General features: G+C 36.8%; 4 protein-coding genes across 4 annotated transcripts; 2 read left to right on the top strand and 2 right to left on the bottom strand.

Annotated features, from left to right (window-relative positions):
• Positions 1–717: 717 nt before the first annotated feature.
• Positions 718–3,919, top strand: LOC111810925 (putative protein phosphatase 2C 9). Its single transcript, XM_023697774.2, has 6 exons — positions 718–977; positions 1,090–1,271; positions 2,457–2,696; positions 2,775–3,051; positions 3,255–3,409; positions 3,488–3,919. The coding sequence occupies exons 2-6, from the start codon at positions 1,233–1,235 to the stop codon at positions 3,626–3,628; spliced, it is 852 nt and encodes a 283-aa protein (XP_023553542.2). The 5' UTR covers positions 718–977; positions 1,090–1,232; the 3' UTR covers positions 3,629–3,919.
• Positions 3,920–4,967: 1,048 nt separating this feature from the next.
• LOC111809753 (uncharacterized) lies at positions 4,968–6,559 on the top strand. Its single transcript, XM_023696158.2, has 2 exons — positions 4,968–5,894; positions 5,982–6,559. The coding sequence occupies exons 1-2, from the start codon at positions 5,099–5,101 to the stop codon at positions 6,335–6,337; spliced, it is 1,152 nt and encodes a 383-aa protein (XP_023551926.2). The 5' UTR covers positions 4,968–5,098; the 3' UTR covers positions 6,338–6,559.
• Positions 6,426–8,590, bottom strand: LOC111809754 (ribonuclease 2). The gene is made up of 9 exons (XM_023696159.2): positions 8,390–8,590; positions 8,257–8,285; positions 8,026–8,099; positions 7,833–7,934; positions 7,562–7,565; positions 7,390–7,481; positions 6,995–7,159; positions 6,828–6,897; positions 6,426–6,583 (listed from the first exon to the last, which is right to left on the bottom strand). The coding sequence occupies exons 1-9, from the start codon at positions 8,587–8,589 to the stop codon at positions 6,426–6,428; spliced, it is 894 nt and encodes a 297-aa protein (XP_023551927.2). The 5' UTR covers position 8,590.
• A 784-nt stretch (positions 8,591–9,374) lies between these two features.
• Positions 9,375–12,133, bottom strand: LOC111810705 (ribonuclease 2-like). The gene is made up of 8 exons (XM_023697461.2): positions 11,884–12,133; positions 11,747–11,775; positions 11,576–11,649; positions 10,703–10,804; positions 10,575–10,578; positions 10,400–10,491; positions 9,716–9,880; positions 9,375–9,635 (listed from the first exon to the last, which is right to left on the bottom strand). Exons 1-8 carry the CDS (start codon positions 12,093–12,095, stop codon positions 9,516–9,518), a joined length of 798 nt encoding a protein of 265 aa, XP_023553229.1. The 5' UTR covers positions 12,096–12,133; the 3' UTR covers positions 9,375–9,515.
• Between the last annotated feature and the right edge of the window lie 3,822 nt (positions 12,134–15,955).

Here is a 15,955-nt window from a genome sequence, read left to right as displayed (position 1 = left end):
TAAAGGTATAGAATTAAATTAGAGGGAAATAAAAAGGGTTTAATAAAGAAAAAAAGGAAATAAAATAATAGTGATTGACGGAGTCAAAGCCGGGAAGCCCAATAATCGACAAAATTCATAGACCCCAAAAGAAATTGAATTTTCGTAGGGAAGACTTTTTGGTACAGACAAAATAATACCAACAAATCGAGGTTTCCATATGGAACCACAATGGCTGACTTTTTCCATCTTTGTGGACCCCACCTCAAGTCGTGAAATACACGCGCCTACCCAAACCAATTTTTTCTTAAATTCCAACTTTACCCTTCTCCTTTTTTGGGTTAAAAATTTTTAACCTCCTCGCAGTTGGAATTTTTTGTAGTCAAAGTCAACTCATGAATTTTGGGTCAGTTAAAAAATTTCTCTCAATCTGAGTCTAATCCTATTCTGCTTTTAAGATTATTACGAAGATTAACAATACTGTAATTCATATTAATGATGCAAAAATTAAACAAACACGAGATGGGTTGTGCTGATTCATTTAGATAATGAACTTGAGGAACTCAAAATTTCGAGTTAGTTAAAAAATTAAAGGAACGGAGTGAAGACCTAATCCAACTCAGAGGGAAACAAAGAGGTGGAAAAAAAGGAGAAGAAAAGAGAAAGGAGCACTAAAAATCAAAGTCAACAAGGGGAAAGCTGAGCCCCTCTTGGTAGTATTAGCCTCCATTTCCATTTCCATTTCCACTTCCCTTTTTTGCGATTTCTTTCTCTTCCCACCGCGTGGACTTACTCCAACTTAATTAGAACGGTTACACAAAACTCCATCCATTCCTTCTTCCTCACAACCTCCTTTTTTTGCTCATTTTCTTCCCAATACACTGATTCCAGTACAGATTAATCAATAATTCTGGTTCTGGGTTGTTCTCTTTTCTCGCTTTTTTTTCGAATTTCGACGACTTCTGGATCGCTAACCCGTTCCCTCGGCTGCTCTTTTGGTATGTTCTTTATTGTTTTTGTAATTCCCTTGACTTTTTGGTGCTGTAGGGTTGTTTTTAATCCTGGGTATTTGGCGTTTGGTTGATCGGAATTGTTTTTCTCAACTTGCAGTTTGTTGGAGTCTGTGATTTTTCCCCTCTTCTTCTGGGGTTTTTGTTCTTCATTTTTGGGAGAAATTTAGGAGGCTCTCTTCTGCTATTAAGGTGGATGATTGTTGAACGGGGAAACAAAGTGAAGTGGGAAGAATAAATTGTATGGATAACTTATGCTGCTTCAATTCTGTTTATTCTCAGGTAGTGATATCTTCTCCTTTGGCTGTTTTTATGTTGAATTCATAATATCATATCTGTTGACTTGTGATGAACTCTGTGTGGAGGTTGTTTACGAGGTTTGGATGCGTTGTATGATCCATCTTTGAGCTTGAATTTCTCTTATACCCATCACTCATCAGTCATCGAATGGACTTGTTCTTGATTTGTTTGTTAAAGTGATTTTGTTAAGTTTAGAAGGTGCTCTTCGTTTGAGTTTGTTTCAATAAGGTAAAGGTAGCTAGCTTTATGGTTTGGAATTATGAACTAGTTTAGTCGTTGTGTTTATGGGAGTTTTGGTTCTGAATACAGCAAGACGAACGACAGTGATCGTCTTCCCGCGACATGATCTAGAAGAGTTGTCGACTTCTCTTTCTACCTTGAAGTTCAAAGTTGGTGTACTTGCTGTTTGTTTGTTCATTTAAGGTTTTGGAATTTGATGAGTAGACCAGAAAATGTTAGAAAATCTCTATTGTTAGTGTGAGATCCTACGTCAGTTGGAGAGGGAAATGAAACATTCCTTATAAGAGTGTGGAAATCTCTCTCTAGACGTGTTTTAAAACCTTGAGGGAAAACCCAGAAGGGAAAGCTCAAAGAGGACAATATCGGTTTACAAATGGTATTAGAGCTAGTCACCGAGCGGTGTGCTAGCGAGGATGCTGGGCCCTCCAAGGGGGTGGATTGTGAGATCCCACATCGGTTGGAGAGGGGGAACGGAGCATTCCTTATAAGGGTGTGGAAACCTCTTCCTAGTATACGCGTTTTAAAACCTTGAGGGGAAGTCCAAAGAGGACAATATCTGCTAGTAGTGGGTTTGGGCTGTTACAGTTAGTTTCTCGGTATTTGTCTATATCACGACAGATTGTCCTCAATGATGATATCTGCAGTCTGAAATCCAACGTCTTTGGATTTGTCTTTGTAATGAACAAAACCTGAAGATTGTTGTAGCTTTTGATGGAGTAGTGCTTACATTTCAATCATGCACGTCTTCTTAATACGTTCAATGGTTTTTGACATGGACTCATTAGCTTGTTTCGTTCTCTTTTGAGGCACTTAATCTTGAGCGTTTCCTTGAAATGAACTTTTGTTTTTTAGGCACATTCATCTCGATATTACTGATTATGAACTACGAAAGTCTTATTTTGAACTGGGATGTCCCCTTGTCGTTAGTTTGTAGGAGGTCGTTCGCCCGGTAGCTCTGGAAAGGGCAGGGGCAACCAATGCCCTGCCAGGTATGGCTTTAGCTTAGTAAAAGGCAAAGCAAACCATCCCATGGAAGACTATCATGTTGCTAAATTCATAACAGTGCATGGCCATGAGCTAGGCCTTTTCGCCATATATGATGGTCATTTAGGAGACAGTGTACCGGCCTATCTTCAGAAGCATCTGTTTCCTAATATACTGAATGATGTAAGTTCTTCACTAGTTTCATTAAGATGCAATATATTATCAGACTCATCTTGGCATGATATATTGCAATTGCTTCAGGAGGAATTCTGGTCGAATCCCCGTAGCTCGATCTTTAAGGCTTACGAGACGACAGACCAAGCGATACTCTCACACAGTCCTGACTTGGGAAGAGGTGGATCCACCGCGGTCACTGCAATTTTGATAAACGGTCAGAAATTATGGGTGGCTAATGTTGGAGATTCACGAGCAGTCCTTTCGAGAAAAGGGCAGGAAGAGCAAATGTCGGTTGATCACGAGCCAAACACCGAGCGAGGAAGTATCGAGGACAGAGGTGGATTTGTCTCTAACATGCCAGGTCTGGTAATGCATTGATGTATCCTCATGAATGCAAGCTTTTTTGGGTCATCTACTCAGAAAACTGAATATCTAATGAATCTTCGAACGCCAAATGTTGCTAAATATGGCGGTCGTCGAGTAAAGTGGTTCAGAGCTCTGAGCTTGCTATGGTTTTCATTGTTCAACTTCATAATAAGGTCTGATTATTTCATGTCATTTTAGGAGACGTTGCAAGAGTGAACGGGCAGCTAGCAGTTTCTAGAGCATTTGGCGACAAGAACCTCAAGACACACTTACGATCCGATCCCGACATAAAGAATGCTGATATCGACTCCGACACCGAGCTTCTTATCTTAGCAAGTGATGGTCTATGGAAGGTGATTGACTGCTTCCCATTAATCTGCAACAAGTATCCATTTTGAATGCATTTCTCAAACTTCTTATGGAAAATTCAGGTGATGACGAATCAAGAAGCGGTGGATATAGCAAGAAGAACGAAGGATCCGCAGCGAGCAGCAAAACAATTAGCAGCAGAAGCGTTGAAACGGGAAAGCAAAGACGACATCTCGATCATCGTAGTATGTTTCAAAGGCTAAAACTTATGTTACCATTACTTAGTTCATGGCATTCAACTCTCTATTATGTTTAATCCATTCCCAGAACGAAGAATTGTGCAAAAAAAAGAAAGAAAAAGGCATCTCTGTGGTAGAATATGGTGTTTTTGTTCTAAATTTGGTGCAGTTTGATCCTTTTACATGATTTCTTTTACATGAATGAACTTATGAAACAGTTTGGAGGTCTGGGTTTGGCCTTTGGGTCTCCATGGAACACCTGCCTGACATGTATGCAACTCTTCTAATAGATTCATAAGCTTTTTGGTTGATGTATTCATATCCTTCAAAATATATCATTTTTATGGTTAAAAAGTTGTACTATGATGCTATGTGAGATCCCACTATTTGATGAACACGACTCTCCACAATGATATGATATTGTCCATTTTGAACATAAACTCTCATGGTTTTGCTTTGTGCTCCCCCAAAAGGCCTCATATCAATGGAGAGAGTATTATTTGATTATAAACCTATGATCATTCTCTAAATTAGCCGATGTGGGACTTTCATCATCCAACACCTCCCCTCGCAAAGTACGCCTCCCCTTAATCGAGGCTCGACTCCTTTGGAGTCTTAGTCATTTTTTACTATGCCTTCAAGAAGGGTTGACTCCTTTTTCTTTTCGAGTCCTTTGTTCGACATTTGAGGATTTACCAATTTGTTGGAGGATGAAAGTTCCACATCGGCTAATTTAGAAAATGATCATGGGTTTATAATAAAAAAATATACTCTCCATTGGAATGAAGCCTTTTGGAGAAACCCAAAACAAAGCCACGAGAGCTTATGCTTAAAGTGGACAATATCATATCATCGTAGAGAGTCGTGATCGTCTAACACCCACATCCGTTATAGAGGAGAACGGTTGAATTTAGGTTGACAACACATTACATAACTAACCCAACAGAATTTCCTTTTCTTAGTTTGTGTAAACAACAAAATGAAGTTTTTTGTTTTTGTTTTCCGGTTTTTTTTTTCCAAAACAAAAGTATTATTTGTAAAAAAAAAATTCTAAAATTATTTGTAAGAAAAAAATTCTAAAATGTATAACAAATATATATCATTATTTTTTTTTTATATTTAATTTTTAAAGCATAATCCTTCACGCTAAACTATTACATTTTCAATTTAAAATAATATGTTTATGTTATTTTTATCTCGGCCGAAAAAAAAAATATATATATATATTTTTTCTTTATTAAAAAAGAAAAAACAAGAAACATAAATTTATTATAATAATTAAAAAAAAAAAAAAAAAAAAAAAAACATTTTGCTAAGCGACAAAAAGGTAAAATAGAAAACAGAGAAGGCAAGAGAGTAAAAAACAGAAGAAGGTAGTCTCGTTGCGTTTCTTTCTCTGTCCTTTTTCGCTCCGCTTAAAAACAGAGCAACCCTTCGCCGGGAAAGCATACAGGAACAACCGCCATGGGTTAAGCCGAAGCCTCTCCGACCACCATGGCTCCGCTTCTTCTACGGAGTCTTGCCTCTTCTCTCTTCGTCTTTGCCGATAAATCCTGTATCAATTTGTCCAAGAAATACAAACTCCTCGAGATTATTCACACCCTATTAATCTCCTCCTTCCTCTTTTTCCTCCGTTTGCTTCCTTCCTTTTTCTCTTCAATCCACACGGTTCCCGACGATCGATTCCCTCTAAAACCCTCAAAAAGTGTGTGTTACGGTGGCGGCGGAAACGGAAGCGGAGGCGGCGATTTAGGGATTTCTCGAGCCCTAACGCAATTGTTGTTGATTATCAGTCAAATTCCAGTCAGTTCTCGCAAGTACGAAGTGGTTCGATCGTTAGCGGAGAAGTTAATCGACGAGAATCACTGGGTAGGGATTGAGGAACTTCGTGAGGTCAATCGTGCGGTTCTTTCCACGGCCTTCGATCGGACAATTAGCCAGATTGAAGCTCGGATGCTAGACTTAGGGTTTCTTCAGGACGATGACGATGAAGGCGGTGGTGGCGGGTCCGTGAATGGACCGGCGGAGTTCCGGTTAGGTCAGATTGTGAGGGCGGTTCGGTTTTTGGGAGAGTCGGCTTATAGCCGGTTCGGGAGGGTAAAGGAGGGGGCAAACCAGACCAGAATCTCGGCGGAGAAATTGGCGGCGGAGGCGCTGTGGTTAGCGGAAAAAATGGCGAGTTGCGGTTGTCGGAGTGAGGCTTGTAGGCGGTGGGCTTCGGCGGGTCAATTGGGAAGACTCTCTCTCGCGGCGGAGCCGCGACTGCAGGGCTCATTAGTTAAACTCGCAGGTATGTTCATGGGATTCTCTGAAATTCTCTCCAATCTTCATAGAATTTTTGATATCTAACCACGACAACTTACGATTTCATGAGTAGCATTCATGTTCAAGCAATGCCGAGAAATGGGAAAGGAAGAAGAAGCAGAGAGTGAGAGACGGCGGCGGCAGATGCAAACCAAGCTGAAGATGCTGAATTCATGGCTTCCATTGCTATGCAGAGGCGTCAATGGGACTGATGCGCCCATCCTAAGCATCGGGGAACGCCGAGAGTTGGAGTCGGCGTTGGAGGAGATGATAGCCACACTGCAACAAGACGATCAAGAACAAGTCTTGGCTCTGTGGCTCCACCATTTCACTTACTCCTCCTCCTCCTCCGACTGGCCCGACCTCCATGCCTCCTATGCTCGCTGGTACACCGCCTCTCGTAAGCTCTTCGTCCACCGACATCACTAATCTAACCTTCCCATTAGCACTTCTTAGCTCAATTGGTTAAGATATATATCATTTCTAAAAAAAAATTATTCTTATTACTCGATTGAAGTTATGGAAATGTTTTCCGACAAAGATGGAAACTTTTTTGAATTGTTATTCGACAAACTAAGTTAACTATTTCACACTTTGTTTGACAAAAAAAAAAAAATGAAGTTGCTTCAACAACGTCAATCATTCTTGGAATTGCTCTCTTAACCATGGTCGACTCTGCAAAAGCAACCTTAAATACATAAATATATTGACGTTTAATGAAATAATTTGTCGTATTATCAAAGAGTTAAGTGTGTTATTTTCGTTCTAATCTCTTCAATTTTAGTATCGTTGTTCTATTTAGTCTTACCTTCATTTTCAAATTCACGAATGAACTTTTAGGTATAGAGATAATTTAACAAGGATACTAACTATGATATATATGTGATCTCTACACTTAAAAGAGATATAAGAAACTTACTCGGTAGTTCATGGAATTCTGGTAGACGAACAAATTTGGGACATGATTTTGTAGCATCACAATCGATTAGCTGCAACGAGTAAATGATTTACGTTCCTCAAATCGTTGCAAATATTGGATGGAAACTAGTAGCCAAGGTCTTTTATAGACACAAAGTGATGTATTACCTTGAATTCTTTATCAAAGCATAGGCGAACTTCCTTAATAATCCCTTTTTTACCGCAAGTAAGCTTTGGATTTGCATTGAAAGCAGACCGAACAGCTCCAAACACATCTTCGATACCATACTTTTTGGTATCAGAAGCTATAATGTCAGCCTCCTCCAGAGCTTCCTGAGATTTTAACAATCGAAAGCCGATAACCAATAACCGTAGAAGATAAAAGACAACAAGAAAGCCCTTACTGTCCTCGTTCCCACCTCCTATTTCAATCATCAAAATTCTCCATTTATTTTTTGTGATACAATAATTTCTCATTTGTTTCACCGAATTGTAACCCGAGCTATGCATCGAAAAGAAGGCACACATAAACATCCACTTGAGAGAGGTTTATAAGAGCTTACAGTGACATTGTAGTTAAAGAAAAGGGCGAGAGTTGTGAAGAAGTAATCATATTGGTGGAGGATTACAGGTGATCCACAGGTTCCATGCTTCTCTGCACAAAAATAAATTGTATTTTAAATGTGTTTTTTTTTTCTCCCAAAAATATATTTTTTAAAGGAGAAAAAAACATACCATACTGCATCAAACGACCCATCATATAATAACCCGAGAAAAAGAGAGAATTTCGGAATTTAGTAACGAAACTTTCATAATCAACTAAGGAAGAAACAACCGAGAGATTGAGACTCGGGAAAAATATACTTTTGACTCTTGAAGTTTGACTTAAGTAGGATCGACATTTTAATTTTAAGATGGGTCGTTCTGATTCATTGAGTTTGATAACTCATAGCCCTAAGTCAAACTTCGTAAACCAAAACTATATTTTTCACTCGAGGATTTGAACCTGGTGAGCCCAAAATGATCCTTTTCTGTTATCGCAACTGCTCACAAGACCACACCGATAGCTTGGCCAGTAACGGTCAAGATCCTCAAACAAGGAACTAACCTACAAGGTTTAAAGAAATAGTACGGTTCACAGGTTCGTCAATATTTTCGTATAATAAACCTAATTTTTAGAGAGAGTAAGAGAAAATAACCTCATATTCGTTAAAGGTTTCATTAGTACAACATGAAGGCCACCCTTTCTCTTGATATTGAGGCCATAGCCCATCTGCACGAGCCATTTTCAAACACTTATATTAGGGGTGTACATGGTTCGAGTTGGGTTGGGTTACGAGATTTTTTTTACCAAACCCGAACTTTTATGATATCATTATTGAACATCACATCCAAATCAATAGCAAAATCTTCTTTTCTTTCACACTTACGAATTGTAAACTCGGCGGGAAATTCAGCTCTAGAGAGACATGCACAACAAGAACGTAATTAGCTCGATAATAAAAGGTCACGACACGATCGGAAACATTTCATGTACTACGAGAATATGGATGAAACTCTCACCGGTGGCAGCAACCATTGGTGGGGCAGCACATGCTTACGTTTCTGCAGGAAGATCCTGGCCATTGAAGAGCCAACACAAAGTAGTCAAATTCCCTCTGCTCCTTGCCGACGGTGAGGCCCTCCGCCGCCTGCGGCGGAAGAGTAACAGCAAGAACCATAAACACCACCTGCGCCGCCGCTTTGAACGTGAAAGAAGCCATGTTGTTATTATTATTATTATTTCTCCAAATCCAAGTACTTATTCAAGGTTAAGGTAATTTTGGTAGTTTTGATGGGCAAAAATGTCATTTTATTTTGTGTTTTCAATAAAGATATTTAGTAAAATAAATAAATAAATAATGAATTTTTTTCCCCTCTACCTTTAATAATTCAAATGTTGTAATACCATTTATTGGAATGAGTGACCTTTTTATATTTCTATATATACTTCTAAGTAATAATGTCCACTTTTGGTTAAAAAGTACACATCGTTACCTTTCATTAGTATAGGTAGTAACTTTCATTTCCAGTCTTTTTTAGTCATTTTATCTTCGAGATCGGTGTGATCTCACATCGGTTAGAGATGAGAACGAACCATTCTTTATAAGGGTATGCAAACCTCCCCCTAATAGACTCGTAATGGGAACTCTAAAAGAGAAAACCCAGAAACCTCGAGGGGAAGTCGGGAAGGAAAAGTCCAAAGAAAACAATATTTGGATGAGTATAGACGCATAATGAGGAAGTCTAGAAGAGAAAACCCAAGACCCAAAAACCTTGAGGGGAAGCTAGGAAGAGAAAGCAAAAAAGGACAGTATTTGGATGAGTACTGATTTTGCTATCTAACCCTGCAAGACCTGTTTAAACCCTGAGATTAACGACGATACGTAACGGGTTTTTACAAGATTCAGTCATATACTCCTCTTTTATCTTACTCGGGTTGTTGAAGACAACATTAATTTTCTTTTGGCATAGTAAAAGAACATAATTGAAGGCAAGAAAGTTATATGGAATATGACTTAGAAAAAGAAAAAGTTAAGTTCATAGCATTGAAACTACAAAAAGAAAGGAGAGATCTCTCTCTTTTATAGTTCAAAGAGTGATAATTAGACATCAAGAAGGATCATCCAATTTGAGCTTCAAAAACAGCTTAAACAAGTGCTTCAGCATCAGCAATCCATGGAATAGCTCCCTCCATCACACCCTGAGACTCATACGTTGGGAGCTTAATAAAGTCGGGGCATGAATTGGCAAGGTCACAATCACGTGGCTGCAACAACCAAAAACTATGAACAATTTGATGGAACTCAAAAGCTTATTAGATATGATTGTTATGAACACAAAGAACACCTCAAAGTTCTTGTCAAAGCATATCCAAAGCTCCTTGACAGCCCCCTTTTTAGCACAGCTAATCTTCGGAGTTGAATCGGTAGCATTCTTAACTGCATCCACCACGTCTCCTAGAGCATACTTCTCAGTATTGGAAGCTACAAACCCAGCATCGCTCAATGCTTTCTGGCATAAACAAATTGAAAAAGACACCAAAGTTAATACCCATAACGAAAAAAGACACCAAATTTGATATCCCCAACAAAAAAAGACACCAAATTTGTTAGAAGCCACGACTCTCCACAATGGTATAATACTGTCTACTTTGAGCATAACCTCTCGCTTTCCAAAGGGCCTATTACCAATGGATATGTATCTTGAACAAAATTCACTAGAGAGCCTTCCCTTAGGCCTATGGAACCCTCAAACAGTTTCCCATTAATCGAGGCTCAAAGTCCTTGAACAAAATACACTCTTTGTTTGACACTTGAGTCACTTTTGACTACACCTTCGAGGCTCACATCTTCTTTGTTCGATATTTGAGGATTCTATTGACATGGTTAAGTTAAGGCATGACTTTGATACTAGGTTAGTAATCACCACTCTCCACAATGATATGATATTTTCCATTTTGAGCATAAGCTCTCATGGATTTGTTTTGGACTTCCTCAAAAGTTCTCGTACCAATAGAGATGTATTACTTACCGTGACATTGTACTTGGAGAAGATGGTGAGCGTTGTCAAGAAGTAATCGTATTCGCCGACAATCACAGGAGCTGCGCAGGTCCCATGCTTCTCTAAAAATGGAGGGTTTAGGTTAGAATTTGAGTAGAACAAGATATCAAGTTCCAAGAAGATTGGAAGAGAAGAAGAAACTGACCATACTGCAGCAATGGTAGCATTTGATATGGCGATCATATAAGAACAAAGAGAAAAAGGAAATGAATTTGGGATTAGTCTCAAACTTTGATAGATGAGCAAAGAAAGAACAAAGAGAGTGATTTGAACCTCATGAGCCCAAAATGATCCTTTGGTACCATGGCAGTTGCCTGTAGTACCACATCTATAGGTTGGCCAATACTTTTGGATATCCTCTTCCAACAAGCTAATCTGCAAATGGGTAAGACACGGATTATCATTCTAAATATTAACGGTATTAACGGTTTGATCTGTTGTATATAATTGTTGAACTCAAGCAATTGTGTTTAGTAAAGGGTAAGAGAAAATTGTGTTGGTTTCGAGATTCCATTTCTTATAAGGGTATAGAAACTTCTTTCTAACATACGTGTTTTCAAACTTTAAGAGGAAATCCAGAAGGGAAAGTCCAAAGAGGACAATATCTACCAGCGGCGGACTTGGGTTGTTACAAATGGTATCAGAGCTAGACATCAAGCGGTGTGCGAACGAAGAATTTGGGTCCCCAAGGAGGTGGATTGTGAGATTCCACATTGGTTGGAGAGGAGAACGAAACATTTCTTATAAGGGTGTGGAAACCTCCTCATAACAGACGCGTTTTAAAATCTTGAAGGGAAGTCTAAATGGAAAAGTCGAAAGAAAACAATATCTGCTAGCGGTGAGTTTGAACAGTTACAAATGGAATCAGAGCTAAACACCGAGCGGTGTACCATCGAAGACGCTAGGCCCCCAAAAGAGATGGATTGTGAGATCCCGGTTGGAGAAGAGAATGAATCATTATTTATAAGGGTGTGGAAACCTCTCCCTAGTAAACACGTTTTAAAACTATGAGGCCGACAGTGATACGAAACGGGCCAAAGTAAACAATGTCTACTAGCGGTGGACTTAGGTGGTCTAACATATTATCCGTGCAAACAATCGTAGAATCCTTTGTTATACGTATTCGAGTTCGAGTTCGAGAGAGACCTCATTTTGATTGAAGACTGCATCAGTGCAACAAGATGGCCATCCTCTCTCATTATACTGAGGCCATAACCCATCTGTCACATTCAAACACAAACTTTTCAGATCTTAATACACAAAACATCCAAATTCAACCCAAATTCCAAACCTTAGAGGGCTTAGTTTTCCACTTACGGATTGTAAATTCAGTGGGAGAGTCAGCTCTAGACAGTTGACAAACAAAATATTCAAACACAGAGAAAACACAAAAAAAAAGTCAGCTTTCAGAAGTCAACGCTCGATCAAGCTTAATATCGGAGACAAAAGCTCACCCACGGCAGCAACCATTGGCCGGGCAACACTTGCCCGTGTTCTTGCAAGAAGTAGCTGGCCATTGAAGAGCCAACACAAAGTAGTCAAATTCCCTCTGTCCACCGCCGCTTGGAGTCTCCGCCGCGAGTACCACCGCCACCAGTTGAAGAACAAGAAGAAACACCGCCGGCGCCACCACCATTGGGTTGGATTTAATGGAGAAAGAAGCCATTTTTAAAAAATGGAAAGACAGGTGATGTTGTGCTTAAACTCGGTTGTCCATTCTGCTACTTATCAAGAATATGGGACGAGGGTATTTAATGTCATTTTCATAGTTTTAATGGGTAGAATTGTCCTTTTGTTCTAATTGTATTATTGGATTAAGATATTTATTTTTCCTCAAAATTTGGAATCCTAGATCTAACGGTCCTTACAAAGTTACTTACTCGAGTAGGTTAAGAAATAAATATCATTCTCATTTAGATGTGGTCTCGGTTCATTCGTATATTTATTTTACTTCTTATAAATTTTTGAAATAAAAAAATTATATATAAAAAATAAATAAAATTTATTAACGATGTGCCTACACATGTATGTACCATTTTTAAGATTGTCGATTCAAAATTTTACGCGCGATCTTAATATTTTAATGAAAAAATCGATCAACGTGATGAAAATATGCAAATAATTAATTTGATGGGATCCAAAAATAATAAAGGGTGATGGGGTGTGTTTGTATCTAAATGAAGGGTATGGATCTAAAACACGTGGCACTCACTAGAAAAAAACAAGGAAGAAGATAAAGGCATATGGGAAGTGCTTACTTGGCATACTCTTCATGGGTTGTCTTATCGTCTTACCAAGTCAATTTAATAATGTACAAAATTCGAACTCTTTTGATGTTTTTAAGGAACATGTGAGTGATGACAACTTGTTGAAAGGAATCTGTGTTTGTTTGTGAGACTAGTTTTCACTCTTAAAATCACTTTAAAACAAATATGTGATATTTGAGTAAAAGAGAGGTACATGAATGAACTGAGACTACATTCGAATGAAAATGATTTTGAGGATAGGATGACTAAGAGAGTTCTAAAGGAAATGAAAGTTATTACTATACTACAAGGTGCACCTTTCTTTTCAGTGACTCAATCATAGAAACTTTATTGTTAAGGGTTCTTTACTTTGAGCATTTTTCTAAGATGCATATAAGTGAGGTCAAGAATGATTTGTGTTGATTTGTGGAGATAGTTTTCACTCTTAAGAAGCGAGAATTAGATAACATGACCATGTAGCAGGAGATGTAGGTAACATTGAGGTCATCATGTGCCAAAAGTCGAATTTTAAATCTTGGGCATGGGTGGAAGGACTCGTGTTGGTCTGTGGGAGATGCAGGGGAATGTAAAGTCATCGGGTACCGAATTCAGATTCTGAATCCTAGGCATGAGTCGTTACACAGTAGGTAATGTTGTCTCTCGAAATTCCAAACCCTAGCGTGAGTTAAAAAAAAAAAAAAAAAGATTAAATACTTTTCTATAAGTAATTATTTTAAAATTACATATAATATCAAGAGTAATAAGATAATATTATGCTGTTACAAAGTTTTAGACTTTAGTGATTGCTATTTAATAATGAACATAAGGTAATGTTGAATTTTTAAAGTTTAAAAATGTAGATTGTATCATATTATAATATACATATGATGCATACTTGAATATTATATTTAAATAACCACGTTGTCCAATTGCTACCATCATTAATCAATTGGGATTTTTTTAATATACATTTTAATATATGTTAGGTCTCATACATGCATGTGACACTATTTAATACTCCTTGCTTGATATGGTGGATTAATATACATTATCTTAAAAAAAAAAATATATATATATATATATATATTATTGAACTTCAATTGGATGAATGGTCTAAATGTAAAATACAAAAACAAAGTATATATTTCTACCCGAGTTGATTTGGGTTAGAGAAATCTTTTGAACCAACTCCAAATTTCGAGTTGGTCGGGTTGGTGACCAGAGTAATCTGAATAGAGTTCACAACCCAATCATCTAAGTTGGGTTAGCTTGGGTGGTTCGTTTTGTCTTTTTTTTAGTTATTTTAAAAAATTATATTTATCTATCGTACATATTACATTAATAACTAAAATTTCATAAAACTCAAATATCAAGCATTCACAAGTTAAAAGTGCATCACTAACATCGATTACAAATGTCAAATATTCTTAATTTTCATTATAATCTTAAAAGTAGGGTAAAATTGGTTCGTAGTCCTATTTTCAAGTTGGTTAGATTGATCAGATTATAGTGCATCACTAACATTGATTACAAATCTCAAATATTCTCAAATATCAAACATTCACGAGTTCACAACCCTAAACCCTATTTTCAAGTTGGTCAGATTGATCTAACCAAAACAATGTCAACATGCAAATGGACTCAGAATTTTCAATTTTCTAAAAACTCAACCAAATCTAAATTCGAAACAAACCTAACCCAACCCAACCTAACCAAATCTTTATAATTTGAGTCAAGCAGTCTAGATTGGTCAGGTTCTCGAATCATACTATACTTACCATTATTTCATTTTAGGTTCATATATTTTTGGAAAGATTCGTGTATACTTACATTTTAGGTCGTGTAACCAGGGAATAATTTTTATTAAAAAATTTAGAGATTTGAAAAATACAAAGGTTAAGATAAAATGAAGTATTTTAATAGTTAAAATCTCCATAATATCCGATGGAATATCCTCTTATGATTTAATAATAGAGGCATCATCGATCTCGAGGGTTTATCTATCCAATCTAAAAAAATTTCATATATTATTTAATTAAGGTGAGAATTTGATAGATAGGACCTACCCTTCATGTTATACTCGTTTGCACCATCTTTTTTTAGGAACCTATGACCGTTCTAAAATATTATTTAAATTGATTTTATTTTTTAAAATGTAATTTTACATGTTTTTGTTGTGATTTAGAAATTCTAAAATTACTCTCGAACATGTTCTTAATCTTCGTTTGTATGATCAGATTTTTTTTTTTTAAATACAAATTTTAATTAAAAATTTAATTAGTGGATCAAGTTAATGGAGTTAAGACCATATATATATAAATGTTGGGCCAGCCCATGATTGAATTTGGAAATTTTTCTTTTGAATTTAGATTTTTAAAAAATACCACATTTAAATATATATATATATATATATATATATATATATATATATATATATATATTAAATTTAGTTGAAAAAAAAGTTTAATTTTCATATGACTGACTTGTTGGCTCGATTAGAACAAATGTTACATAATTACTGTTCTGCTACCATAAGAGTGCGATTGTAACACATGACGGTTGCTCTGCTTCCAACTCATCATAATTTATGAAAGTGATCTCAAGTTTTCAAAAAAAAAAAAAAAAAAAAAAAGATTTTTATGTCATCAATTAAAAAGATCTCACGTTAGTTAGAGAAGGGAACGAAACATTACTGAGTGTGAAGGTTTCTCCTTAACAGACACGTTTTAAAATTGTGAGACTCATGGTGATATGTAATTGACTAAAATAAATAATATCGGCTAGTGGTAGGATCTCATTGTCATTACTGATTATTACACGAGCCTTTTGAATATAATTTCTCATTGTATCAAATAAATATTTATTAGGTATGATTTTTCTATTAGAATATGAAATAATAAAAGGTGTATGAAGGGTACATGAACTTAGAAGTCATATGCAATTTGGAGACATTAATGATATTGACTAGGTACATCATACCATAATGATTCCCAAGCACAATTTGTTGACGGGGACTCATATAATTAATAACCAATCATAAACGGGCGTCCATATACTTTCAATTTTGTGATAATCAAGTCTTGTAACTTTCATATAAACAATTTAGCTTTTGTGACACTCGAGTAAAAAAATGGTACATAAATTAATCGAGACGATATCTAAAACTCCATTGTTTTGCTTGGAGTAATTCTATTTGAACGACTTTTTAAAAATTTTCCTACGATGCATATGAGTGAGGACAAACCATGTTAAAAGGATTCGTGTTGGTCTGTGGAAATAG

This window comes from Cucurbita pepo, chromosome 14, assembly GCF_057944985.1.
Source record: "Cucurbita pepo subsp. pepo isolate OVF chromosome 14, ASM5794498v1, whole genome shotgun sequence".
Taxonomy (NCBI): Eukaryota; Viridiplantae; Streptophyta; class Magnoliopsida; order Cucurbitales; family Cucurbitaceae; genus Cucurbita; species Cucurbita pepo.
This window is presented reverse-complemented; position numbering and strand designations above follow the sequence as displayed.

What these genes read in the sequence shown, in the direction of transcription:
- LOC111810705 (XM_023697461.2), bottom strand. Translation starts at nt 12,095, where the DNA reads ATGGCTTCTTTCTCCATTAAATCCAACCCAATGGTGGTGGCGCCGGCG. An exon ending in GCCAATGGTTGCTGCCGTGG is followed by an intron (nt 11,776 to 11,883) that starts GTGAGCTTTTGT and finishes TCAACTGTCTAG; the next exon opens with AGCTGACTCTCCCACTGAAT. An exon ending in CAGTCTTCAATCAAAATGAG is followed by an intron (nt 10,805 to 11,575) that starts GTCTCTCTCGAA and finishes ACCCATTTGCAG; the next exon opens with ATTAGCTTGTTGGAAGAGGA.
- LOC111809753 (XM_023696158.2), top strand. Translation starts at nt 5,099, where the DNA reads ATGGCTCCGCTTCTTCTACGGAGTCTTGCCTCTTCTCTCTTCGTCTTT. An exon ending in CTCATTAGTTAAACTCGCAG is followed by an intron (nt 5,895 to 5,981) that starts GTATGTTCATGG and finishes TTTCATGAGTAG; the next exon opens with CATTCATGTTCAAGCAATGC.
- LOC111810925 (XM_023697774.2), top strand. Translation starts at nt 1,233, where the DNA reads ATGGATAACTTATGCTGCTTCAATTCTGTTTATTCTCAG. An exon ending in ATTTGTCTCTAACATGCCAG is followed by an intron (nt 3,052 to 3,254) that starts GTCTGGTAATGC and finishes ATGTCATTTTAG; the next exon opens with GAGACGTTGCAAGAGTGAAC. An exon ending in CAAGTGATGGTCTATGGAAG is followed by an intron (nt 3,410 to 3,487) that starts GTGATTGACTGC and finishes TGGAAAATTCAG; the next exon opens with GTGATGACGAATCAAGAAGC.
- LOC111809754 (XM_023696159.2), bottom strand. Translation starts at nt 8,589, where the DNA reads ATGGCTTCTTTCACGTTCAAAGCGGCGGCGCAGGTGGTGTTTATGGTT. An exon ending in ACCAATGGTTGCTGCCACCG is followed by an intron (nt 8,286 to 8,389) that starts GTGAGAGTTTCA and finishes ATGTCTCTCTAG; the next exon opens with AGCTGAATTTCCCGCCGAGT. An exon ending in AAACCTTTAACGAATATGAG is followed by an intron (nt 7,935 to 8,025) that starts GTTATTTTCTCT and finishes TAAACCTTGTAG; the next exon opens with GTTAGTTCCTTGTTTGAGGA.